The 27,730-nt window shown below is 39.7% G+C and overlaps 1 protein-coding gene across 1 annotated transcript; it reads right to left on the reverse strand.

Moving 5' to 3' along the window:
• On the reverse strand, positions 1 to 27,005 carry aqr (aquarius intron-binding spliceosomal factor). The gene is made up of 35 exons (XM_079457879.1): positions 26,617 to 27,005; positions 26,365 to 26,421; positions 25,712 to 25,752; positions 25,556 to 25,591; positions 25,355 to 25,475; positions 25,016 to 25,156; positions 23,766 to 23,834; positions 23,483 to 23,583; positions 23,318 to 23,394; positions 22,795 to 22,859; positions 22,565 to 22,681; positions 22,275 to 22,388; positions 22,091 to 22,194; positions 21,911 to 22,013; positions 17,472 to 17,592; positions 17,192 to 17,333; positions 16,923 to 17,101; positions 16,496 to 16,663; positions 15,544 to 15,713; positions 11,629 to 11,870; positions 11,312 to 11,455; positions 11,153 to 11,222; positions 10,902 to 11,012; positions 10,712 to 10,821; positions 10,169 to 10,304; positions 8,816 to 9,025; positions 7,737 to 7,874; positions 6,789 to 6,860; positions 5,925 to 6,112; positions 5,264 to 5,435; positions 4,355 to 4,525; positions 2,374 to 2,459; positions 1,939 to 2,104; positions 750 to 863; positions 1 to 358 (listed from the first exon to the last, which is right to left on the reverse strand). Exons 1-35 carry the CDS (start codon positions 26,707 to 26,709, stop codon positions 110 to 112), a joined length of 4,398 nt encoding a protein of 1,465 aa, XP_079314005.1. The 5' UTR covers positions 26,710 to 27,005; the 3' UTR covers positions 1 to 109.
• Positions 27,006 to 27,730: the final 725 nt, after the last annotated feature.

Genomic DNA, 27,730 nt, shown 5'->3' on the forward strand with positions numbered 1-27,730 from the left:
TGATGGTTTAATTCCGTTTTATTACTAAAAATCTTACAAAAAGTAAATTATCAAAGCCCAATGTGCAGTGAACAGAAAAAAAAGAAAAGAAAATAACAAGTCAGACAGTCTAGGGTTCTTCGTCTTTATCGCTTTCGCCGCTGTCACTGTCTCTGCCCGGATGCTCGGGCATTTTAGCGTGACCTTCCTTCTCCTCATCTTCTTCACTGGGTTCATGTTTCCTCTCGGTCTGAGCTTGATCTTCCCCAACCTCAGCATCACGCTGTTGTTCACTCTCGCTTTGAGTCTCAGGACCATCGTCGACCTCCATGGCCACCTTTGTCTCTGGGACCTGCCGTGGAGGATCCAGGAGGTCCTGCTGTAGAGAAACACCACACTGTGAGGTCAAACTATATTTGAACTGGTCTCTTAGACACCCTTAGACTTTTGGATGGAAACATCTACACAGGCATTACAACTACAAATGATATAAAAACTGACCTGTTCACGGTCTTAATACGCATTCCAGGATTCAGCATAACATATTTAAAATATTTTTCTAGCAATAAACTAGAAATATGTAACAAACAGGGTAAAAGGGTTGTCTATTAACTAAGCTGCAGATGTATTCTAGTCTCGTACGGTTGTTTAAGTTAACATTTAAATTGTTCACTAATATCGATGTAATTCTGGTTGATCATGTATATACACAGAGAGATGATGATGATAATGGGGTAGTCAGAAATATTGGTGATAATATGAGCGCTTACTTGTCTGCACTGCTGTGTGCTCTGAATCATGTGCATGTACATGTTGTAGACAAGGTTAGCCATCTCCGGCATGTCCTTGGCCACCTTGTCAGGCTGGGTGGAACGCTGCTCCGTCTAGAAGAGAGAGAGAGGACCACTCAGCACATGTTTCAAATTAACAAATGCTTTCCTGTTTAGTCACAAAAGTGAAATTTAAGTCCCAACATATCTTTATATTTCCATGAGCGAGTGTAAAAAGAAAGATAAAAAAACAAGCAGAAATCAAGTAATACAATTTACTGAACTAAATTCCCTAAAACAAAGCAAACTATATGTGTATTGTTTGATTCCCTACCACTAATAACTTATTCTTAAGTGTTTATTTAAATAAACTGATTAACAGCTTTGTCATCAACCAAAAACAACGTAAACATGTCTTTTTATTAGCATTTGCCATTATAATTAATTCATTATAATAAATAAATGATTCAATATCATTCTTCTTTGCAATTCAGCAAAAAAGCTGAAAACTTGCCTTGAATATATTATTTACATCTTGCACGAAACATGTAGGGAAGAGTGGAGAAAGATGAGCCAGTGGGTAAGTTGATCCACCCGCTGTATCTCAGCGACTGAGCACTTTTGTTGTCATTTGACCATACATTTTAGAATCAACGTTATTTCTGCCAGAATGTGAAAATGTGAAGCACATGGGAGAATTGGACTGCATAAAGACTCTCAGCTATGGGGCAAAGGGAGGGGAGAGAGGGAGGGAGAGAGAGAGAGAAAGAGAGAGAGAGGAGACAGTGGCCCGCTCCCACCAGTCTGCCGTTTCACCTCTGGACCTCTGAAGACAGTTTGAGGTCAGTGATGTCCACATGAACTCACTGAAGCTCTGAGAGCATTAGACTTAACAGCATGAAAAGCACAACCCTGTGTGATGCCCACTCACATAAGAAATACTGTATTTCTGCTCTACTCCTGATGTTCAGAGCTTCTGCTTTACTCAGGTGTGTAATACCCACAGCTGTGTAGTACATGTTCTGCACCCGCAGACTTGTATTACTATGCTACGCTCACAGATGTGTAGTACCTACAGTTCTCTATTCACATTCACAGAACTCGCTGCTAAACTCGCAGATGCATTAGTACTCACGCTATCCTCACAGATGTGTCGTACTAACAGATGTGATGTACTTGTGCTACTCACAGATGTGTAGTACTCGTGCGGGCGGATGTGCAGCTGAAGAGGTCGTGCGGTCAGCTGGCTGAAGGCTGGTGTCAGCTCGTAGCAGTTCTGGAACAGAGACACTCGAGCAAAAATATAGAGGCCGAGCCTTGCTCGAGACATTGCCACGACCAAACGCCGCACATCTCTGCAAGAGAGGATGAGAATGAAATGAAACTTGAAACACATCTCTGTTTAAATGCTTAAACTTGATAGGACTGGATGCTGATTGGCCACGGTGTTCATTCACCAATGTAAACAGCGAACAAGTAATTTACAATTTTCTCATTTTGTTGACTGCAACAGTTCCAATCCAAACCTGGATTATATGATAGACGGTGCAATCCTGATTGCCATGATTCTATGCATCTACGGATGTGAGACAAAATGAATGGCTGGTCTTGACAGAAAACTCACCTCAAGTGTCCCACAGCTTTAGTTCGCACAAGAGAGAGGATGATGTAGTCGTTCTGTTGACCTTGGAATCGATCCACTGTGGTCACCTGCAAAACGTAAAGAAGGGTTTAACAACTGATCCTCTGACATCATGACTCCTGCGTCAAAAACCAGCAGATTTATATTTATTTGTTCTGATGAACACCGAGAAATATTTGGAAGAATGCTTATAACCAAACATATGTTGCCCCCTATAGTAGTTAAAATGACTTTATTATTGATCGGTTCTGTTGAACACAAAAGCAGCAAACGGTTCTGGGGCATTTTTGACTACCATTGTAAATTTTCCTACTATGAGAGTCAATGGGTGGTAAAATTTGTCTGGTTATAAGAATTCTTCCAAATATCTTAATCTGTGGTCATCAGAACAAATATATCTATACAGATTTGTAACAACTCGAAGGCGAGTCAATGATGACAGAATGATCCCTTAAAGTATGTGTTAAAAACTAAAATGCTCTGGAGAGATGCAGCTTTATATAAACTTAGTTGCATTACGTCATACTTTTCTGGATTTTGTTCCGTAAGGTTAAAAAACTTGAGTTATTTGGATTTCTTACCATAGTTAATGAGTAAATGCTATAGCATACTGAAGTATTTTTCATGTGGGCAACAATATCACCATTATTGTAAAAAAGGACGTATTTCATTGGGCCATAGTCATTATAATTCCGCTCTTCCTCGGGCACAGTTACTGGACCGCTGCCTCTCAGCAGATGGTCTGCTATGTGAAATTTATCAGCAGGTCTCGGGGAGCGTGGACACGTGCCGTCGCCCGGTTTCATACATGCTGTGCATATTCATGTGAGAGTGGCCTAATTCTGCAGTGAAATGTTAAATGCTAAGGGCATGGTTTGTGATCTCTTCTCAACCCAGATCACAGCTAACTTCATACAAACAAAATAGTCTGACATTGGCTAATCTTTTCCATATATGCAGGAAGTCACTTGCAAAAATTTTAATTTCTTCATCATTTGAATATGACTCTTTCTTCGGTGGAACACAATGGAAGACATCTTGAGAGATGTTTTTGACACAAAATGGTTTTGTGTCCATACAACGGAAGTCAAGAATAACTATAATATCATCTTGCTTTGAGCGGTCAGTAAATGTCATCAGAATTTTCATTGCTGGCTGAACAATGTGGACTACAGATTTGCTTTATTATTTCTCCAACAGGCAAAGGATCATGCTTTTCATTATAGTGCTAAATGCTCATAAGCAAGATGTGTGCTCATACAGTTTATTATAGCCTGCTTATAGAGTTAAATGCTCATAAGCAAGATGTGTGCTCATACAGTTTTTTATAGTCTGCTTATAGAGTTAAATGCTCATAAGCAAGATGTGTGCTCATACAGTTTATTATAGCCTGCTTACAGAGTTAAATGCTCATAAGCAAGATGTGTGCTTATACAGTTTATTATAGTCTGCTTATGGTGTAAAATGTTCATAAGCAATATGTGTGCTCATACAGTTTATTATAGCCTGCTTATAGAGTTAAATGCTCATAAGCAATATGTGTGCTCATACAGTTTATTATAGCCTGCTTACAGAGTTAAATGCTCATAAGCAAGATGTGTGCTTTTACAGTGGCAGATACAAATTGATGTCTCCAATTAACCCGCTGACAGTATCTGCTCGAAGTAAAGTTTGCTTTGTTTTACCAATTCTGACATGCTGTTAGCAAAGCTTCAGCCGAAAACAGAACAACAGTGATTTACAATCTTTGGTCAGTGATTCTGCCCATCACGCTCAAGTCCAGCAAAGTTCAGCCTGTTTACAGCTGCAAGCCATGCAGAAGAATGAATGCTGAACTGAAGAAACGGATTGTGCAGAGGAGAGCAGCATAACTCACCCACCACACACACACACTCAAAATCTGCATCATTTGAGCTAAAACAGTGTGTCATACACACATTGCATTACAGTCAGCTGGTCTTACTTTATTGGGCTGCCCAAAGAAGGGGTTGTTGGCACATCTCTGGTTGATGACATCACGGATGAGATGCTTCTGGCCGTTGTAGGTGGTGAGTATGCTGATGCGCTCGCCGGGATATCCCAGCAGACGCATGTACATGTACAGAGCCACAGAGTACTCGGCTTCAGCAAGATTCTGCGAACAAATCTCATGTTAGACACGTTTCAACCGAAAACTCAATAATGCATATGCAAGTTGTACTTTTAAATGTAGTTACGTTTAACTTGTAATGTGTAAAACAACTTACTATAATAACACATTATTAAAGAAATCTGTATTGACACAAATGCTGTCTATTACCAAACAATAAAGCTCTTCTAATGGAAGTCTGTGGAGTAGCACTATTGAGCTGGCTGATGTCAGATTCTCAAGATGCTAACAGCTACATTGCTTTCAAACCGTGTCTGATGTCTCACACCTAAAGCCATTTTGTGTCTATGAAGTGGAACATCACTAAACTTTAACTAACAAACCACTGCTGACATGGCAGGGTACAAGCTACTAATGAGAAATGCTTCTTCAACCGCAGCAAGCGCTTGTTGAGCAAAAACAGTCCATCCTATTACCCTGTGACAGGCTCATTCATACGGCCCATTAGAGCCACGCGGTTGGGCCGTCTGCATCGCCATGGAGACCGTAAGGAGGACAAATCCCTCCAGGTTCAAATTAACGCTATCAGGGCCACATAGCAGGACTCATGGTCATCACTTATGAACAATGCCGAGCTTCAGGGGAAACATACACTCGTTCCAGACGGAACCTGCTGAGGCTTGCCAACACATCCAAAGCATGTAAATCAAAACCCGTCGACCTCATTTTTACATACATGCAAATAACCACAGGCCGTCCACAGATACGTGAGGTCACGCTCACCTGATAAAAGTACGGGTTGGGTTCCGATTCGCCCACGCCGTTGAAGTCCTCCACGTTAACGAGCTGAAAGTCGTAGGTGAACCCGGGGTTCGGAGCCTGGAATTCTGGCAGGAGCTGAACATGAGGAAGGTTGCCCAGCTGCTTATACCGCCAGTTGTACAGGTTACACAGACTGTCCGAAACACAAGAGAATGTCAATGAGGACACTAAAAACATCTGTTTTATTTGTGAGCCTGTCTGTGAAATTCAAGCTAAAGTCTCATGATGTCATTTTAAAAATAATAGACATAACATTTTGATTTTAATAATTCATTTCACCATGAATTCAACCTTTGACATGGCCTTCCTCAATAATAATAATATTAAACATCAAGGATATCATTTAAAAGATCGTTCTTCACAGTATGTAACATGAATTTTTCTTTGTAAGTCATTTGATATATATATATATATATATATATATATATATATATATATACGCCCATACTGAAATATCGTTTTCCCCCTAGTGGATGTCCAACCGAACGTTAAAAGAGTAGTTCACATCAAAATTGACTTTCCATAGTAGGACTAAAAATGACAATGGAAAGTGCATGGAGGCAAATTTTGAAGTTAACTACTGTGTGAATAAACGTTTAGAAAGGTTGCTAAATGTACCAACCTGGCCCGGGCTCTGCCCTGAGCGTCCAGGTCTACAGTGGGCACCCCCAGACGAACAAAGCGTGTGAAAAGCGACTGCTCCATATTGGAGTATTTCTGAAAGGCCATGTTCTTAATGACGGGCGGCAGCTGATGGTGATCACCGATCATAATCCAGCGTTTCAGTCGACTGTAGCCGTCCTCCGGATTCTGGAGAACACAGAAAGTTAAATAATTATGCTGCAGAATTATGGGTAATTGAGTGAGAGCTTTGGTAGGCATTCTTTAAATTCATTCACATTCCTCAGGGTCTAATGAAATGATTGGAGGATTCTGGTATTTTAAACTGAACAATTGGGCCATAGAAACCATCTGCCACATTCAGATGAACCATCTGCTCGGAGATCCTCATAAACACAACACATGTGCGTGCTGAAAGTGTAATCATTTCAAACAACTGCACAGATAACACAAATCATAAAATGGTTTTATCATTAGTGTCACAAATTTCTATACATATGCATCTGAAGAAAAGGAATATATTAAATATTCATAATAAAAAAAACGTCAGGGCAACATTTTGACGAAATAAATCTTAGTTTCAGGTAGATGAGAAGGGTTTTTCATTTAAATTTTTCTGTCACAATAAATTTAAATTCGCTTATTAATGCTATAAGTAAATGCTTTGATGGTTGAATGTTTCATTTTAAGCCAAGAGGTAATGATACATGGTTATATCACCTGTCAAATACCTATTTAACAATTACATTCAGTCCTACATTATTTGTGTTATTTTTAGGTTATTGTTCCAGTAGCCCCCCTATAATTTTTTTTCTTAGATTTTAATAAAATAAGAAAACAAGAAGAAAGAGGGAGAGAGGGGTACCTGCAGCAGAAGAGGTATGAAGGTCTCAATCTCCAGGATCTGAGCTGCTTCCTCCATTAGAATATTATCGTACTGAAGACATATCAGAATTATTTTAAATAAATACATCCCAACTTAGTAAAGTACACTATAAGTCCGTGTACACATTTGAATTCTTTTTTGACAAGAAAAAGTTGACAGGTTGCAGACTCGTGGTTACAAATAGCAGCCGCCAATGTTTAGAGGCAGCATTTGTGCACGAAGGTTCATAGGCAGCGTAACGGAATTCTATTTGAATTATAAACAGAGAGCGTATTTGCAATAACCAATCATATACTGGTTGTCATATCATATACATATATATATCATATCAAATACAATACTAATTTTTCACTGGAAATGCAATCAAAAGTTATTGAAAGTTAAACACAAAATAATGCTCCAACCAGCATTTTCGGCTGCCTTTTTCGAACTCGATCCTGCTACACCAATTACCTTCTTTCTATGTTGTCATGGAAACTACAGGTCTTGCTACTCGCTTATCATTGGTTAGCTGCAGAAAAAGACGCCGGTGTTTAAAAAAAGCTCTTGGGACTTAATTTGAAAACATGGTTTACTCCATAAGATTATAATCTAAAACAGACGCTAGCAGCTTCAAAAAGAAAAGTCAAGTGTGAACACGGCCTTAGTCGAACATTTGGATACATCTGTTTTAGAACCATAACCATCAAAACCAAAACAACACAGCATGAAAGGACCACATCAAACGAATCAAAACTACCTCCTCTAAGTAAGAACATTTACATTTGTCTACACATTTTATTAAATGAGGCTGCCATTAAATGAGAAAGTTATTAGAAATGTACAGTTATGTTCAAATTAATTGAATAATTTAGATTCCACTGGATTAAGAATCTGTTCTGAAGAATGACATGTTTACAAATCACTGGCACATGGAATTGGTGATACCTTGAAGCCGAGGTCCACCAGATCATGGCGCTTGAGAGCGGCGTGCGTGCAGGTCATGGCGATGATTTTGGCTTCTTTCACCAGCAGATATTTGGATCGGTCCAACCCACTTCTCAACAGCTCAAACGCCCTGAACTCCTGCAGACGAAATCAGATGTCTTACCTGTAGAATACTACACAGTATATATTGATAATGCATCAAAGTTTGTTAGCAAACACTTAAACAGTTTAAATACAGCAAACAGTACAGTGATATAATACCACTGCCAGCGTATGAATGGAAGTGTTAACAGCTGTTTAAATCCCTGTCCATTTCATGTCCAATCTATAAAAATTAGGGTTGCACCCATTGGCTTTAATGTATTTACATTCGTTTCTGTGATGTGTTTGAAATGAGTTCCTTTGGTCATCCTCAGAACAGCATACAGTGAAGAGAGGTTGACCCAGCCGCTTATTTTCAGCACTGTCTCCAGTGGGAAATTAATATTTGATGCGCAATTGCATTAATAATAATCCTATCAAAACATTCAATATTAATGAGGACATTTTGACCCCCAGTAGTCATAGCGAGGCTGTTTCTCGACGACCAAACAAATGCACACAGGCCCTGCCCCACACAGTGTAAACCTACGTTGAGAAACAGGTTTTCACCATGCGGATGTCTTTTTCCAATTCAATAAAATAATGAAAACTAACACGTCCTTGCATTCCATATAAATGCAACAGCTCTTCATTGACAACAGTGAATATATCCGACTACTGAATGTTACGACTGACCATCAAATTATAAAGAACCTTGTAATAATCGCCATGTTGTTAATTTTGCTCAATTGCATGCATTTTATTCCTCAATTTATATTGTTATGTGCAGACTCTTGAAATGTAAATCTGCATTAACAGTGGTCTATAAATCATTATTTCTTTAATCTTATAATCACTATTTATTTCTGGATTCATATAAATGCTCACATGCCTATATTAGATATCTAAAGATTTAGTAAAATAATACTGATAATTTGCTACTTATACTTGGAACCAAAGCCGCCAAAATGAGTTTCCTGTAACACTTCCTGTCTCACCTCCAGCTGGGTAAAGATCTTGCGGATGTGCCGGTAACAGCCCTCGGCGATGTCCATATCCTCCTGGTACGTTTGCCCTTTGAACACAGGCTGGGGGGCATTGGCAAAGTACTTGTGGAAGGGGAAATGCGCCGCCACGTCTTCTGTACGCACTTCTCGGCCGGGCTTCACCTTCACTTTACTCATGTATTCTTCCCAACGGGACATCACCTGCGACAGACACATCATTTCAGCGCCACTTATTAACAAAAACAGCGTGGTCTTAACATACACTTCATTAGACCTACACGTATGTTGCAGCAGCTTGGCATAAGAGCTGAGGGTTGATGATTTTTTGCACTTATTCAATCTAGAAGTCAGCTGCCTTCCTGCCGGCTCACAGGCTGAGAGAGGGGGTCCACTGGTACAGCGAGACCTCACACACACTGGTGGGGCAGTACTGCCGACATTTGGTCACTAAATGAAGGCTAAGGTTTATAAAAAATAACACTAACTTTGTATCAGGGCTCTAGACTAACTTTTTGCACTTTTTTTTTCTTAGGTGCACCAGCATAAAATTTGGGTGCACACAAATTTTCGACCGGATCCCATTTAGGCGATATTGACTTGTTAATGATTAACTAACAATCTGGTAAAAATTTAGTTTTTTACCAAAGAATGGTAACTTACTGAAAAAGTATGCTTCACTGAACTGAAATACATTTCAGTTGGTTTAGATACATTTACAACATCTGTGTCTCCGTCGATTAGGAATGCCATGTACGGTGTCAGTACACGATCCGTTCCACCTGCACGATCCGTTCTGAGCATGCGCGTAATTACGTATTAGAAAACGTCATTGTTTTCCTACACTATTGGTACCGTGACGCAGGCGAAGAAACATTTGACGGCCAGGTGGCGAAACTGACGGCATATTTTTTGTTTTGTAGACTAACGTTACATAGTTTAACCGTTCACGGCAAGTCTGTTCTTATGTTTTTAAATGTTGCTTACGTTACCGTGATTACGATGTGTTTATGTGGTTGCCAATCCAAAATAATACAGTTGTTACATGAACATGGATGATTTTGGTTACATGTGGAATAATGTATTTTTATCGACTTCAAATCTTCAGTTTCCTCCAAACTCCATTTTGCGATTCATTGCTGTATCATGTCTATTTACCGTGTTTCTTTTGACAATTAAATGAAATCCTATTCCAATTTGCATGAAAATTGGAATAAGATTTACATCATAAAATGCCGTAGAAATCAACGAACATTTTTGTGTGCAATATATTGTACAACTAAAGATGGGACTCATGAGGCCGAGACTCAGTTTGGAGAGCTGTGAAAGGCAGGTTTGGTAAAGTACCTGGTATAGATAAAAGTGTCCAGCGGTCTCACAGGTGTACGAGACATCTCCAGGAACACCCAGACTCTCCTGCAGACGAGCTACTTCCTGCAGGAGCTCCAGACGGCGAGAGAGCACGTAATTCACTCGTCCGTATCTGCCGGAGAACAGAAGAGAGTCATTACAAAAGAGAAGGTGAAAGAACACAGCAGCCTGTACTCGTACCAGAATCGAGTGTTCTTTCTCAATCCCCAGCAGTGACCGAGGCAAGATCTGTCAGAATCATCTGATCACTCCAGCGCTTTGTACAAAAACACGCTTCAAAATATGAAACTGTTATCATGGGGGCAGGGATACGAGGATGAGAGCCTAAGACCATCCATGGCACTAAACAATGCAGCACTAACAGTTTACCTTCAGAACTGACGACGACATCCATTTTCTCCACAAATAATGTGATTTGAAGTGCTAATCTCAGAGGCCTAATTTTAGAGATTACAGTGTACAGAGATTCCCACGAATATGAAGGTGTATGTTTCTGGTGTTGTTGTTTCTGTCTCTAACCTGCTGAAATCTTTTTCGGTCTCGAGTTCTTCTTCTCCATGACCCATACGCAGCAGGTGCCGCTCATCGATGTCCAGTGCCATGATCTTCTCAAACAATTGATTCAGAGCCTGAACGACACAAAGACACGGTTCATTTCTTTAAGGACCCATTAACCTGTTGAGTTTGTGATCCGGATGGTGCCGTGTACCTGATTCGAGTGAGTGACGATCAGTGTCCTCTGTTCGGGAAAGTTGTGGTAAAGATTTGAGATGATCTGAACAGCCACGTCTGTTTTTCCTGTTCCTGGAGGACCAACGACCTGCAGCATCAAAGGAGTAGAAGTTATTATGACTGCTTGTTTTAAAGGGATAGTTTGGGTGAACTATCCCTTTAATTCTAAAATAATATAACTGAAGTGATCATTTCTGAGAATCATATGGCGGTAAACAAATCTCTTACCATAGTAAGGCCTGGCTGCATGCCTGCACGAATGGCTTCAATCTGGGTTGGTGTAAACTGAATGGTGTTCCTGTCAGAGAAGACAAAAATGTCAACATCTCCAGAGTTTTAATCTGTGATTTAAACACACATTAAAACTTTGGGGCAGGAAATATGTACCGTTTGGGCTGGTTATAGGGATACGGCCCCCTGTTAGGAATCATGTGCGGCTCCACCACCAGCGTGAGATCTTCCTCATCTGGCATATCTCCCTCGTCTGTTTTACGCTTTTTACCCTTTGTTGCCTGCACTGGGAATTGAATTCTGCAGAATGAAGACATCAAAGAACATCACCACCTCGTACCAACACCAAATACTGATGGTATGGTAAAAATAAAACAGCAAAAAACGGTGGGGAACACAATAGGACCTTGGAACAGAACTCTTGTTTCACCATAAATGCTGTTTGAAATTTAACATTACTGGAGACCTCTGACCTGAAAGGCGGGACCTGTCGAGCAGGGTCCTCCTCTGTGACCTTCACAGTGTGAGCTGGGAAGCAGGACTTCAAGTGCTCTATGGACAGGAAGGTGTCGTTAAAGTCCAGAGAGGAAATCTGATTCGGCATCTTGGAGTAATGGGCACTTCCAGGATCTCCATAGCCTAGAATAATGTCATGAAGCCAGTCGGGTACCACGCATTCGGTGTTCATGAGGTTCCGGATCGTCTCCAGCACAGCCTTTAAAGCAAAAATAAAGAGTCAAATTTTAAAAGTTTAACAAACTTTGTGACACTGTCACAGAAGGGACATGTTTTACTGCTATATTTATTACAGTTATATTATGTATTAGTTTGAATTGGTTTACATGTTTTCTTAAGTCCATTGTATCCCTCTTAACCGTTTTAGTGTGTTAATTGGCAAGTGACAAGTGCTTAATTGGCCTGTCATGTGACTAGAAAGCAATGTTCCCTCTAAGCTGCGCACTTGCGCAATCGCGCACTGCTCCCGCGATCTCTGCGCACAGCATATCTATGCAGCGCATAAAATAAAGTCCTACCTGATCTGTAAATGAATGCATAAAAATGTATTCTGTACCATTTGCAATGCAAGTCAGTGAGTGACTACAGTAAAACAAAGACTAACACTGTCCTGCCAATGACACGATGCGGCTCACACTTATTTACTCATGCAGCCAATCAATGTCATTAACAGATCTGTATGCGTACGTGCGGCTATATAGCAGGTTAACGCTTAGTTTACAGAGCGGGGTCAAAATTAAGCTAGCTAACCCGAAACTATGGTGAAACGAACGGTTAGTGGCACATCTACCCATCAAGAAAAAGTAAAAAAGAAATGCGGCTCTTTTAAGATGGAATGGCTGAACCCGTCACAAATGACGGGTGAACTCAATCAATGAGACGATGTGCAATGTTAAAAATGTAGCAGATGACATATCAGTGCACAAAATGCTAGTCCTATATAAAATACAGGGAGGAAAATTACATCAACTATAAAACTGTGTTCGGCGGCATCATCCAGCTGACAGCATGCACTGCTCACGATATTGTGCAGGCAATCACTCAGTTTTACTCCAAACATGGACTGGACTTACAGAGAATGGTGTTGCTTACCTCCGATGGCGCCTCAGTAATGCTAGGAAAGCACATGGAGTTGCAGCTTTATTAAAGCGGCAAATACCACACTTAACGGAAGAACATCACGTGGCCCACAGACAGGACTTGGGCATTGATGGTGCCTGGAAAGATGTGCCTTTGATGCGAGATGTGGAAACGTTTCTTAGAATTGTATTTTCCACTTTCTCTCGCTCCACTGTGAAGAGGGGCAAAATGGAGGACCTAGCAAAGATTCTCGATGAGGATACACTGTCATTCAGGCCTCTGAGCAAAGTGCGATGGCTGTCGCGGCACCAAGCTGTGAATGCTGTTCTGAGGAACTACAGTGTGCTTAAAGAATACTGCAAAAGAGAATCCAGTGATAACAGAGATCCAATGGCAATTTACTGCTACAAAAAGCTGAGAGATTCAAAGTTCAAGGTTACTCTCACTGCTCTGGGAGAAGTTTTGGGTGAGCTGGCACAACTCTGTCTTTGTTTTCAAAGACGCAACCTGACTGTTATGAAAGGACACTGCTTTGCGAGAGCAAAGATCGAGAAGTTGCGTTCCCAATACTTGAACGATGAGAAGGATGTTCAGTGGAGTGACCATGTCAAAGAGGTGATGAGGGCCTCAACAGCTGATGCCAGAAATACTGGTGAGATTACTCTTTTTATTCGTAAGCTCTGTGATCCTTTGGATGCTCGTTTTCCAGAAGATGAATTGGTCTGCTTTGGACATTGAAGCATTGAGCTCTGACATCAGTTTTGAGTATGGATCAAAAGACATTGCTACACTAGCAAAGAAGTATGAAGCCATTCTCCACCACCCACATTCTTTTGAGGCCATTAAACTGAAACAAGGGTCAATCAGCACATTCTCAGATATGGTGGCTGCAGCACTTAGATGTGAGGAGCTAAAGGAGATCTCACAGCTTGTGGATGTTTGTGCTACATTTCAAGCATCCAGTGCAGATTGTGAAAGAGGCTTTAGTTTGATGAATTAGATCAAAAGAGCATCCAGAAATAGTCTTGAAGTGGCACATTTGGACCAACTGATGCGCATAAAGTCAAAGCAAGAAGCAGACGGGGCCATCAACCTGAACAAAGTCTACAACCACTGGAGAAGTGAGAAGGACAGATGGGAAAAATAAGGTGAAATTAACCCCTATCAGATTTGTACTTACAGTATTCTAGTGTCATTTATTAAGAATTTCCATTTGTGGATTTGAATCATCAAATGCTGTTACTAGATTACGATTAGTAAAATTCAAATAAAAAACTGTAATTATACATTTTACAGACACAGTGTTACAGGAATCACACGTACGTGCTACAGCAAACACCTCATTGTGCAAAATTTGAATGTTTTTATGTGAACAAAATTTGATCACTGAAAGGTGTACATTCAACACTCAATTCTTCCAGAGCAGGACCCTCACCCTGACATAAAACTTACACACAGCTCATGAAATCAAGATTTTTGTCATTTTCATTCTTAGTGGGCCAAATCACTTATATTAAATGTAATCTAATGGAAACTATTTTTTTTATTGAGCCATGTAACTTATGATCTCAGGTTTTTGTTTGCTTATTTTATCCCTCCTTGTCTGTGTTCTTTCTGCTGGTGGCTTTCCTGCTCTAGCTGGAGTCCCAGTGTGCAGACTTGGAACCAGAAGTGGCAGCAGTTCTTGCTGTGCACCTAGACCCTCACAGCCTCAGCCTAGAGATGGACTTCCTTTAAACAGCTGCAGACTACAATTCAGGCAGAGAAGCTGTCTAAAGTGGACCTACTTTACTGCAGACTTTTTGACGTGCATCTATTACTATAAAGCTGGTCACTTTTGTTGTTTTTTCTGATGTACATAAAAAGCTCATATTCTTTCATTGTTAGTGGGCCAAATCCCTTATATAAAAACAAATCTGAAAAAATGACTGCGGTCATTGGATTATTTTAATAAGTTAGTTATGATCTTAGGTTTTGGACAGGTGTGATACTGGTGTGGCCACAGTGTGCACATCTGATGTTGCTCACATTGGTCCAAGGAATTCTCAGGGAGTTTGTGTGTTTGCTCAGACACATGAAAAATTTGGGGGAACATTGACTGGAAGCAGGAAGTATATATATGTAACATGAAACCAGCATGATCAAGGAAGGAGTTATCATCTTGTGGACTCTCCTTTTCATACTTTTGGATTTCACTGCTCTTGAATTGTATATATGCTGGTGGACACTCACAGTTTGGACTTTTTGTCAACACACAAGGATTCAAGGACTGTTTTAAGGTAAGGCGCATTGGACTGTTTTCCCGCCTGAGTTCCCTTTCAAGGGAGGTCTCTCATGCCGCCTCTGGAGAGGATGCCTCCGCTCAGTCGAAAGATTATGAGGGTATGGTGTCCAGACGGTGTACTATATAGGGGTGGTGGCCATGCCCCTAAGTGCCATCTTGACCGACATTGGCCAGTTCTATTTTAAATTCTACTGGCGTTGTGCAATAAGGCTTTAGTATATGTTTGGAGAAGGGGATTCCCATAGCGTTTCACGCAATGTTTTGTTCCCTCCTCTTCAAGGTTACGACGGGAACCGGATACGTTTTCCTGGTTTTATTGTGTTGTTTTAAAGTTTCATGTGAACATTGTAAATAAAACCGTATTAAACAATAAGTGTGGTATTGTATGTCATTCTATTAACACTGCAAGATCTCTCAAAGTATGATCTGAATAATCCATCTTTTAACATTGACGCCTTCGATAAGGCTGGTTGTTAAAACTTTATGCTGACAAGGGGAGTCTTCTCACCTTGAAATTGTTCTCTTTGGGTTTGCGTCTCATGATGATATTGAAGACCTCGTATGGGTCTTCCTCTCTGTTCTGGATGCTGTTGGTCATGTCCTGCTGGTACTGGTTCGGGTCGAGCCATACCCGGAACGTTCTAGCATCGCCTTTCAGCTTGGGCTTTGGTTCAGGACCTTGACAGAAAACATTCATGCAAAGTTCATATATGAAGTGACCAATGCATTTTCGAAAAACATGATCTCAAACCAAATGCAATTCATAAATGTAATTCTTATTTATATCACTTGAGATAAAGACACTTCTAAATAAATGTGAATTTATGTATTGGTCTAAATGACGTCATAATGCATTTGAGCACAGGACAAAAATGAATCTTAAAACAAAATACTGTGCCTACGAATGGCTCTAATTCATATTAAAATAACTGTAACGGACAGCTTATGACTTAAAGAAACCTAATAATTTCTGGTCCAATAATTCTGCCTGCGTTTGCTACTCAGCTTGTGTTTATTTTCTGTTTTTGGTGGCAGGCCAACAAACAAATTGTGTTTATCTGAGAGAAAGGAAGTCATTAAGAATTAAATAAATTAAATTGAGAGTAAAGATCTTTGCACATACAGGCTGAACTTTTTGTATGTGTTTTTCGTATTTGGTGTTTGTTTAAACGGTGTCTCAAAATTGTCAAAACGTCTCTCAAAATGCTTGCTACGGATTAGAAGAACGCAGGAAATCGAACCCAATCCAAATTGTTTTATGATGGATTAAAATGACGGAGGCAGTGTGTAAATGTGATTGACACAACGTGAGGTCGTATTTATTTTTTAACGTGCAGAAATTTTGGACGCAAATTTCTGACTCGATGTGCAGTGGCATCAAGTTTTGTTCTCAAAATGTTTTACGTAAAAAAGTGGATAAAAAAGGCCAATTTGCTGAGCAGTGCATTCCTTACTCTTACCTTCCTCTATGACTCTGCCCTTATCATCCAGCATGCCCTGCACCTCACAGCCTCTGACGTAAACCAGACCGGCCTGATCCACAAACGGCTGCCGGCGGTCAAAGCGTGTACCATACAGCAGGTTAGGCCGCACCGTTATTAGAAAGCACACGTCGTGTTTACGCAGCCCTGTAATAACCAAAGAACAATGTGAAGAGTTACGTTCCAGAGAACAGAATACACAAGTCTCTGACATTCTAGTCTCTAATTTGAAATGTTTATACCATAACACTAACAGCACATCTTACAAAAATCAAGATCATTCAGATGAGTAATTGTAACGCATTACTTAAAATGAATATGAATACAGAATTCAGATCTCACCCTACACAGAGTGCAGAGAAATAAAGTGACAAGAGTCCCACACAGAAAGGGAAAAGATTCATACCTTCCCACTCATTTTTTATTTGATCGCGGACGTTGAGGTTAATTGTGACGTCGGCACGCACACGGGCGGGCCAGTTCTCGCCGATGTTAGGCTTTGCCACCTCCACAATAGAAAAGGAACTGATGGTTTGTGCCATTCTTGCCCAGCCGCCGAACACAACCCCTCCATATTCAGACTGCCTGTGAGACAAACATCATTATCATTATGTAGGTGTGCATTTATGCAATTTACTGTAGTATTAAATTGTGACACAATTGGTAAAAACCAACCACGGCTTCATTCGTAACACAATGTCCTCGATGTCCTGACGGATCTCATAAGTGGACTCCAGACGGAAGAGGTTGAAGTTTCTTAATAGGTAGTCATGCAGGGTGAGGAACTGCAGGTTCAGCTTCGGGAGAGCCAGACAACCTTTCAATAAAAAAACGACACGAAACAGTCACATGACAGTTGACTGAATTTCACAATACGTCTGATGCCCAAAACAATTTAAGCAAACAATTGAGAATTAATTTTCATGATACACATGCACGTGGCAGACATGCCCACCTTCTCCTGAATAATACTCGGTGGGAACGATGTTCTCATCCCAGATGATCTTCTCGGTGGGGTAAAGAGGCATCTGGTTGAGCTGCTCGATCTGAGAGATACGCCTCTTATGGTGGGACACCTAAACGGAAATTAGAAAGAAGACACAGTGAACGGTGAGGTTTTCGAGAGGCTCTGCTCACGGTACGAGTCTGGGCCACACATACACCCATCATATATAGAACTGTTACACACCCACAAACATCATTTATGAGTATTTCAACAGTCCAGAAATAACAGAGTCAGATTTCTGTCTGGCTTAGAATCCATTTTCTTGAAATGCCTTTTGTGGTAGATCTGGGTTTTTTCCATTTACATTTAGTCATTTAGCAGACGCTTTTATCCAAAGCCACTTACAAAGTTGGGGAAAACAATACAAAGCAATTTGTGCAACAAAAGAACAACAGTGCATACGTGCAGTAAAACTGGTCTCAGTAAGTTATTTGTAATAGTTTTAAAATTAAAAGGACAATGATGTGGTTTAAGTTAAGTTTTGGTTTTGCCATTTACAGCGTTTATATTACAGAGTACAGTAATGAGAGGGCAGGAAAACTGAGTGAACGTGTTATTGTGCAATAAATTGACACGCAGCTCTATTGCTGTCGACTTTTCAGGTTTTAATCCAACTCATTTCGTGAAGTTAAATGAAAACTCGGGTTTAAAGTGACGTTGAGCCAGAGCTTAGCAAGCTGTTTTGACCGATTTCACTCAAACCGTGTGTGTGTTTAACATTTTAATTTCCCAGAAGAAACAGCTTTAGAATATGTAAGCAACTGCACACTATGTAAATTCGTCTGATGTATTAAGCTTTGCTTTAAAAAAAAAAATTCGACTATTTGACTGAACTGTATAAATCCAATCCATCAAGCTATTGCTTGTACTGTAAATGAGCAAACCCTACGAGTGACATGCTCCGCTGAGAAAATATTAAGTCAAGTCCACGTGATGCAAGGGCTGATTTTTTAAAACCGGATGAATGAATCAGGAAAGTGTCAGACAGATTACCCAATTCAAGTTTTATTCGTTTCCTCTGGGTTGTGACCTGCATTAACTCTGCTGTTGCCCGCAGCACGTGCACTTCACCGTACTTGACTTCAAATTACTGCCTGACACTGAATCTATTAACACAGACACATCACAGATAAGGGCGTAATTAAAACAGGCCAAAGCAGGACCACTAATGGACCAAAAACACCCGCAAGAAAAGTTCAAACCAAACACTCTAATCTGTCAAAGCTGTAAAAGGAGTTTATATAGGGGATCATGGGATTGATTCTCAGAGAACGGGCATCCTGAAGAAACTTGTGGATAAAAGCATCTGCCAAATGCGTAAATGTAAATAATGTTATTTGAAACGCGTGTTCAAGGTCAACACCCAAAAGACACTGAAAAACACGTATACGCGCCATTTGACCCCTTTACGACCTCAATCGGCAGTTTGTATCGCTTACATTGGCGACACTTTAACTTTAACTAGATTTTGCTTTTACTATTTGTAAGCTAGCACAACTAACCTCCTTATTAATGCAACATTATTCAGAAGCGTGGAAACGAAACACAAGAGAATTAATTGAGTGACTAACCCAATGCAAGGTTATCTTAGAAAGAGAAACGAGGCTACGCTAATCGCCTTCCGACATACAGAGCAGTACACCTTACTGTTATTCCCAGAGACGGCCATGGTTTCAACTCTTTAACCTCCAACCATTTGCATGAAAACTTGCATTTCCAATTAGTCAATGATGTTGTTTAGCAACCGGGTGTAAATGGACCTCCCACTATTCGCCTATGCAATGATTAAATTAAGGCAAACTTTAGCATATGACCTCTTCGGACAAATATGAAAAGATGTTATTGTTGAAGAGGCGGGCTTAACGCACCTGTCAGTCACCGTGTTTAGTCGGCAGGAGAAAATGAGCGGAAGACGTGGCCGCGAACCAGGAAAATTATCCTTTCCTTTTATGGGTTATTGTGCGTCTATGACTGATTGTAAGTCCACGTTTTATTACAATACAATACAATTTTATTTATATAGCACATTTAAAAACAACTTGCGTTGACCAAAGTGCTTAACAAGGCCAAAAGATATAGAATAGAAGAACATAAGTAACATATTACATAGAAATAAAACATCACGATAATTTATAAGCTAGCGAAAACAAATGCGTTTTCAAAGAGGATTTAAAAAGTGACAGAGTTTGTGCTGATCTAATGTAAAGGGGTAAGCTATTCCAAAACTTGGGTCCATAGGCTGAAAAAGCATGGTCACCCCTATTTTTCAGTGGAGTTCTGGGGACGGCTAGGGAATTTGAGTCCCCCGATCTCAGTGATCTTGACTGAGATACAGGGTGAAGCAATTCAGAATACAATACAATTTTATTTATATAGCACATTTAAAAACACATGCATTATTCATAGAAGACCATTGATAGTCATAGTATTGTTTTATTCATATTTATGTTTGCCGCTGTTACGAGGTTTAGTGTATCACGCTGTGTTAATGCTATGCTAGCGCCTCCGGTTCTGTTTGTTATTATGATACCAGTTCATGCATGGGTTATGCTGCTTTACTAAAGAGTAAGAAATATCATAATTAAGTGAATGTACAATATTGGGTGTGAGGTTGATCATCCGTACACAGACACTTTGTTTCGTTCTCTGTTTGCATGCGCCAAGTCTGTGTATATAAATATATGACGGCGCTGTTGTAACGTAAATTGCTTTACGAGTTGTTGTTTATGTGATATGTATGCTGTGTGCTGAATATGTTGTACATTAATAGTTTCATTTTGAGGATGTGTGATTTAATGCACGTATTATTTCTGTTTATTGTAGAACCACACATACATCGTTAACCCATATCAAGAACGCAATAAACCCCCTCTACTAAACCTGATCTGTGATTCCCTCTTGTGTTCTGACCAACACACCGAAAGGAAGGCTAGAGACATTAAACCTCCTTAGAATAACAATCCTTAGAACAACTACTATAAAAGATTATCAAATGTTATACCTTTGGAAAAATGGCATTTGAGACTTTTTAAAACTTTTGGAGGGCATTCGTTTTCTCTAAATGTATTTATCAACTTTTAATACTTTTTAAGACCCTGCAGACTGCTTGTTGTAAATTGTATTATGCACATAAAGACCAGATTTACATGCATTCAAAACCTGGTGATAATGGGGCTGTCATCCTGCATGAGCATTGCATTTCTGAGAGAATAAAAATTCTGTCTAAATGGTGACAAGATTACAGTTATGCTCATCGGCACCCATTAGTGTTAAGCAGGTTCGTTCACCCTAACTTTTGAAGGTTCTGTTTGACAGTTTTTTATTTAAATGAAAAAAATCTGATGCAAATCATTAACAATTGAGCCTCATGTAAAGAATATGGTTAAGACTTCTCTAATCTCGGAAACTGTGACACTGTACCTCATGTCAAGGGTTCCCAAAGTAGGGGTCAGACCCCCGGGGGGTATTGCAATTGCACGCAATATTTGTTTAGTTTACCCACCTCCGAGCATAGTGGGGTCTCAAGTCCTTGGCACTGTTGTTTGTGGGTCACAGGCGAAGCCTTAAGTTATCTTTCTTCATGGAGTTTTTTTTTTGCACATTAGACTATGCACGCAGGGTGATAACGTACGTACACTAAAATCTCAGCAAGCAAAGCCACTTCCACTAGTTATCGCTCCACTATGTCTTTACTACAAAAAATTCACATTTCAGCAAACTGATAACACTACAGCTCAGCATTAGTGAGTGCATCTGTGATCGTGTAAGTGCAAAAGTTGACTTTCTTATTTTATCATATTTGTGGATGTAGCTTGAAATGGATATTCTGAAGCCTTTTCCCTTTTTGGTCGTCGATGTTTGATGTAGGAACTCTTTCTACGTTCTAGTTGTATCTTGAGTGAAAACTTCATTGTTCCCTATGGACGCTGCATGTGCCAGATGTAACTGAGCGGACTGAGACAAAACGCGGAAGCAATCGTGCATAGTCTTTAGATTACCGTAACGCTCTTCTTACTGGGGTCTTGAAATCTAGCCTATAAATTACGGTATGTACAAGACTCAGCTGCCAGATTCCTGCCAAATATGAGGTCAAGTACGACCTACTTTCGTAGAATGCAAAAGGAGGATATTTTGATTACATAGTTGGTAACAAAAACACGGCGGTACTGCCGTTCCTATGTAACCAAAATTCTTCAGAACATCTTATTTTGTGTCTTCTGCAAAAGAAAGAAAAGCCATGCAGGCTTGAAATAATAGGCAAATAATGAGTGCTTGAGTGAACTATCCCTTAAAGCCTGAAGGAATTACATGAAAATAAGTATTTTCGTGATAGAAATTTGCAGGTCAGAATACACCAGACCTGAACTTGCATTTAATGATGAACTTACCAGGAGCTCCAGCAGGAATTCTTTATCGTAGGTGGTCTCCTCATTGTCTGGCAGCTCAGGCAGGAGACATAGGTATGCCGATACCCGGTGGAGGGTGTTTGAACTGCAGAAACAAACAATACCCACTATAATACATGAACTTTTTCAGTTCGGATCTCACTGAGTTGAAGCATCTCTCACCTGAGATGGCCGAATTGTTTGGTCAGAGATTCACGTGTGTCCACGGCCGCCACGTTCGACAGGGCGAAGTCGTTCAGCTCGGGGAAATGAGCGAACGCTGCTCTCTGGAGATATACAAACACAAGCTAACGTCATTGAGTGTGCAGGTCATAAATACAGATCAGACAGAAATGAGAAGGGTTACCTGTAGAGAAGTGATTCTATCGTAGTGGAGGGTGGTCATTTCTTTCTCTGTCAGAGCGTTACCTGTCTGATCGTTGATCTCGAAGCCGGTGTAGAACTTCAACATGTCCAACAACTTAAACACAAATCACAAGGGTTTTCACATTTATTTATGTGTTATGTTGCTATACAAGTTGAATTAAAAAACAAAAGTGGTAAATGTTAACATTAGTTTTCTCTCCAAACTGAGAAAACCGTCTATCAATACAATACACTCCTGGTACAGTGCAAGGCAGTTAGTAGGCGTGTTACCTGGCAAAAGAGGTGACCCTCCTCCTCTCTCTGGACGAGGTGAGAGAGCTGGCAGTTCACCACCAGATGAGCATCATTCTGCACAGTGTTGAACCAGCGGCGGGTCGGGAGCAGAGCCTGACCGAACAAAGTGGCAAATAAAACCTTTACTTTTCTGCTGAAGAAACAACGTCATGGACACAGCAAATTGGCAAAAATCTTTCTCTTTGATGCGACCAAATGTCTCTTACCTCCAGGTCAATCATAAACTCGATGAATCTCTCGCAGTAATGAACCTTCTCCAGGGAGACAGAACCTGAGGGAACACCCACAAACATCATTACACCAGTGATAACACACATCATTTCACAGTCATGAGCAGCAGGGGTGGGGGGGGGGCACAACATGAACAGGTTGGTGGCTGGGCAGTCATGCGTAAGTGGAACGGTAAGAAATGCCCGCAGGTGACCGTCAGCTGCTCTGAAGCTAGGTCACATCACAGGAGGAGAAATGAAGTCACAGCCATGGGGGTGGCAGGGACACCGAGGTATTATGGGTAAGAGAAACCAACCCCATCTAAACAAGCGGCACTCTATTTAAAGCCAGTGAGTTTCAATGCCAGAATTTGCATAACACAGTTCTGTAATAATACATTGATAGCAAAAGATGCAAATATGAAATTGATGGACTTGATGTCAACCTGTCAGTTACAACAGAACTACTCTCTATGAAAATGTGTGGCATTTAAATCTTTCTTTTGGAATAATTATTCACCCAATGCTGGAATGGACCTGAGAACCAGCAGGAATTTCTTGATGAGCTCAGCGAGGAAGGTTCGTTCCTTTTTAGCCCTGTGACAACCCGAGAAACATTTATTAAGTTATGTCTAACATTAATGTCATTTCTTTAAGATGTATAACGGATCAGAAGGTGTCTTACTGTTCCCTTTCCTTCGCGTCCATCTTCTCGTAATTTTTCTTGATGAGGTTCCAAAACTTTTGTAGTTTTGGGACTTTCTTCAATTCCTGTTGCAATCGAGTCTGAACATGGACAAAAACAAGAGTGAGTGTAACCATTCCAGTGGAAAAGATGCGTGACATTTTCAAGATTTCTCAGTTTCAAAAGAATTCAGACTTTACGTAATTAAACTAAAAAAAGAACATTCTGAATAATGTGTAGTAGATGATGTGATGTAAAAGAAGTGTGACATTTCCATATTCACCGGTATAAGACACATCCACATTGGCAAAGAAACCAGTCTCTGCACCTGCTCACGTATCAGATCAACTTCCTGTAATGAAGAACAGATCACACAAACTCATATCTACATTGTGTACTATACAGTCAAACCAAAATGTATATAGACACCTTCAAAATTTCTCAAATGATCACAGTTTATTCTCTGTGGTTTGGAAAATGGTAATAAAATATGACACTGTCTCAAAATTCATCTAATATAAATAATCTCAAGGTTACTGGAATGACATGTACTTTCCTATTACTTATATAAATTCCACTTGCATATGTAATTATTGCAATTTTGTATGGGTTCCAGCGCTGACTGAAAATAATGTTGATATACTGCTCATTATATTATAATATTGTAAATAAACCATTGCCCGTCATCGGTAGTATTATTAACCGTGATGGCTCATATCATGTTAGTTTGTAATAATAGTTTATTACACGGCTCGTTGGAATGCTTGATTCTGATTGGCCAGCCACAGCATTTGCAGGTTTGTTATTCCCAAATAACAACCTCTCAAAACTTATAACACGGTAACTCAGATGCAGCAAATCATTTTGACAAGGGTTTGTGACAAATTCTATTTAAATATGTCTTATAATAATATATTTGACAACATATTTACAAATGATTAAACCAAATGGCCTGTTTGTGACATTTGAACGTTGTTTCTCACCTTAAAACCAAAAGTAAACGGCTTTTCCTCGCGGAAATTAGCTAATAAAATATTTAATGTCCGGTTGTTTTCTCATGTGGCAAGTAGCCATGTAATAAATGGGATAACGTACAAGCAGCTGGCTGTTACTTATTTCTGCGATAACAACAGGCTGCCTGTACATTATCCTTTACATAAAGATTTTGATTAAATTGATAAATGTTTCTAAAAATATAATGAAATACTTATTTTTGTTTCATTGCATGGACAATATCTTGCAATAATACTATGTAATTTAATTTAACTTTTATTTATATTTAATGTCTTTGTTTCATTAATCTATTATTATGATTATTATGTACTAGCTTTGCAACAATAAAAATTGATAAAAGCACTACATAAATAAAATTGTCACATGCTTTAAAAGAGGGTTTTCACACTGTGGGTGTTCTAATACTTGGCTGAGGGTATTTTAGATGAACAATATACATAACCTAATAAAAGATGACAGCACAAACATGCGTTAACAATCATTTTGTTAAAAAAGGACAAAAAAGTCACGCAAACCAACCAGACTGTTGAAGCAGTGATCAAGGAAGAGCAGAAGAATGGTTTGTTCTCGCAGCGACAGGCCGAACTGCTCGCCAGACAGACACGCCTCCATAACACACTTGAAGAACTGCGGGAAGTGCTCAGGTGCTTTCTTAAAAACCTGAGCAGGGACGGACAACAGAGTGTCAATGCAACCCCACAAGAGATCTGCTAAAACTTTACATTTAATGAAATGGATCTACTATTGATTTAATCATACACTGGTATTCACGTGGACTAGACATCTGTTCACACACTGAATCCACCTCATTTTGTTCACATTTCTGTCCCTTTTACTTAATCAACATTTCACACAAACCTCCCAAGCAGGAACGTTCTCACGAAACTTCTCATTAATAATACAGCAGATGGACATCAGGTAGCTGTTTGTGGACGACTCAGGAGTGTAATTCACCCACAGATAGTTCTCAAGATACTGGCTGCAAAACAAACGCACAAACGGTAAGAAACACCACTTTAGCATCATTTCATTGCAAAATATTTATAGTAAATCACAAACCTGAATTCCAGCAACATAATCTTTCTGATGGCAAATCTGAAAAGAAAAGATGGACACAAGCAACAACTTGATCAAATCATTTATTCCGTACGGCTGTGCTTAAAATACAATTGAGAAAAACAGCTACGTTCAACCATGTTCTGGGAATAAACGTACTTTGATTTAAGAATCTCATTCTGGTACACGTCTTCGATGATCTGAGAACAAAAAAACATTTCACAATCATTAAGTGACACATTGACCGTAAAGCCACGCTAAAGGTCATTTATTTCATACACAACAGCGGACGGGACATACAACATATTCTAACAGTGTACGTTACATACTACTTAAAGTGGTGTCCAAAAGACAGAGATCATTTAAACCATGAAACGGAACATTTTTAGTTGTGCCAATGAACATAAAAACCCCATTGCACAAACACTATAAATGCATAAGGAATGCGCACAAATTGTGCAGTTCCACAATTCACTTCAACAGTTATGCCGTCAATATAACTCGCATAACCCTATTACATGCAAACCTTTTATCAGTGGAATATTTGACCATGTTGTGCATAATCTTCAGTGCCAGCAGAAATTCAAAATGCGTGTTCGGCGCGTCACATGAACATATGTGCATCGTGCAACATGTTAAAATAAGTGCATGCTGCAGACGCATCTTATGATAAAAGCGTCGAACACGTATTTTGACATGACGCGGCGCACACACATGTTGGATACAAGCAAGGTTTTCCGAGCTTCGTGTTACTGCTTCCCCTGAAGAGGAGGCACCGATCGCCGCTACATCTGTAACAATGCACGTCTCACCTGAGCATCGAAGGGCAGCTTCTTTTTCACTTGAGGAGCCCAGTATTTATTGGCGAGCTTAAGGGAGAATAAAATCACAGTCGTATTACAGTCACACTCAATAAAATTAACAATCTGTTTTTGTGTATGAAAATGCATTTACAAAATAAATAAATCCTCACTTAAATTAGAAATGTATAGTCGCTGTGGATAAAAGCGTCTGCTAAACATTGTGTAAATAATACATTTAAGTTACAGGTTTTTATTACGCACCTGAGTGACATATTCAGCATTGATCTGTGACACTGAAGGCGCAGACGTCTTCATCACCCTCGAGTCTTTCTCCATGTTTCGATCACTGGTCATTTACAACAGCGTTATGAATTATATAATTCAAGAAATTATAACCGTGAATTCATACGATCATGCTAACTTAGTTCCTGCTCCGCTGACCCGCTCTGAACATCAATGTAAAAACGACACGGGTACGCGTTAAAATCAATATTGTCCTTTCCGCGCTAAGAGCAGAAATGTATATAATTAGATATGAACTTTATTAATATTTAGAATCAAGACAAACTTTGTTTATAGCAAAAACGATACGAATACGTTTGCTAACATGTGCAAACAAAAGTCGCGGCTCATGACAACTTCCGGTAGATGAATGTTGAATTTGATAGCTTTCACAATAAAAGTCACGAGACTGTTCCTTTGTGTGAACATTTTTGTAGACCGCATATAATCACGCTAACATGTGAATTTCCTTTATTAGAAAAAATGACTTGGGCCAATATTAAAAATATTGCACTTTTAACAGTTTACGTTTATCTTTAGAAGTTTCTAAGACCTCAGTTGGAGTCCAGTTTCAATGCATAACGCGATGTGATTGGTTCAGTGGTGCCTAGCGTTAGTTGTGTATATCAAAATACAGGCATTCATTAATGAATAATTTAAAAAGATAACATAAAAACTAAATGACTACTGATGATGGCGAAAAGCAATACGTTGACATGGGTTTAAAAAAAATCACAGCAACTGTGTTAAACGTTTACAAAGTACTAACGAACGATAGCCACAAGATGCCGCTGTTGTGGTGTTTCTTTAAATCGGTGTCCGTCTAGGATTTACCAAAAATTAGTTTGGAGAGGTACCAGATTTCCCCCTTTTCTTTCTGTTGTTAGGTTCCATGTAAATACAATATGTTTTATTTGTTGTTAGATTGCTGTAGTGGTCAATTCTGCACTGGATTTTTACCTGACAGCGTCTTAAGGTTCATCGCTTAGCTATGTGACGTCTGCCTACAGGCTGGCAGTGAACATCAAGTCTCTGGTGGTGAGAACTGAAGCTAAAATAAGATTTGTTCGTTTGTCTGACTTTTTTATGTGAA

The sequence above is a fragment of the Barbatula barbatula genome, assembly GCF_947034865.1.
Source record: "Barbatula barbatula genome assembly, chromosome: 6".
In the NCBI taxonomy this organism is placed as follows: domain Eukaryota; kingdom Metazoa; phylum Chordata; class Actinopteri; order Cypriniformes; family Nemacheilidae; genus Barbatula; species Barbatula barbatula.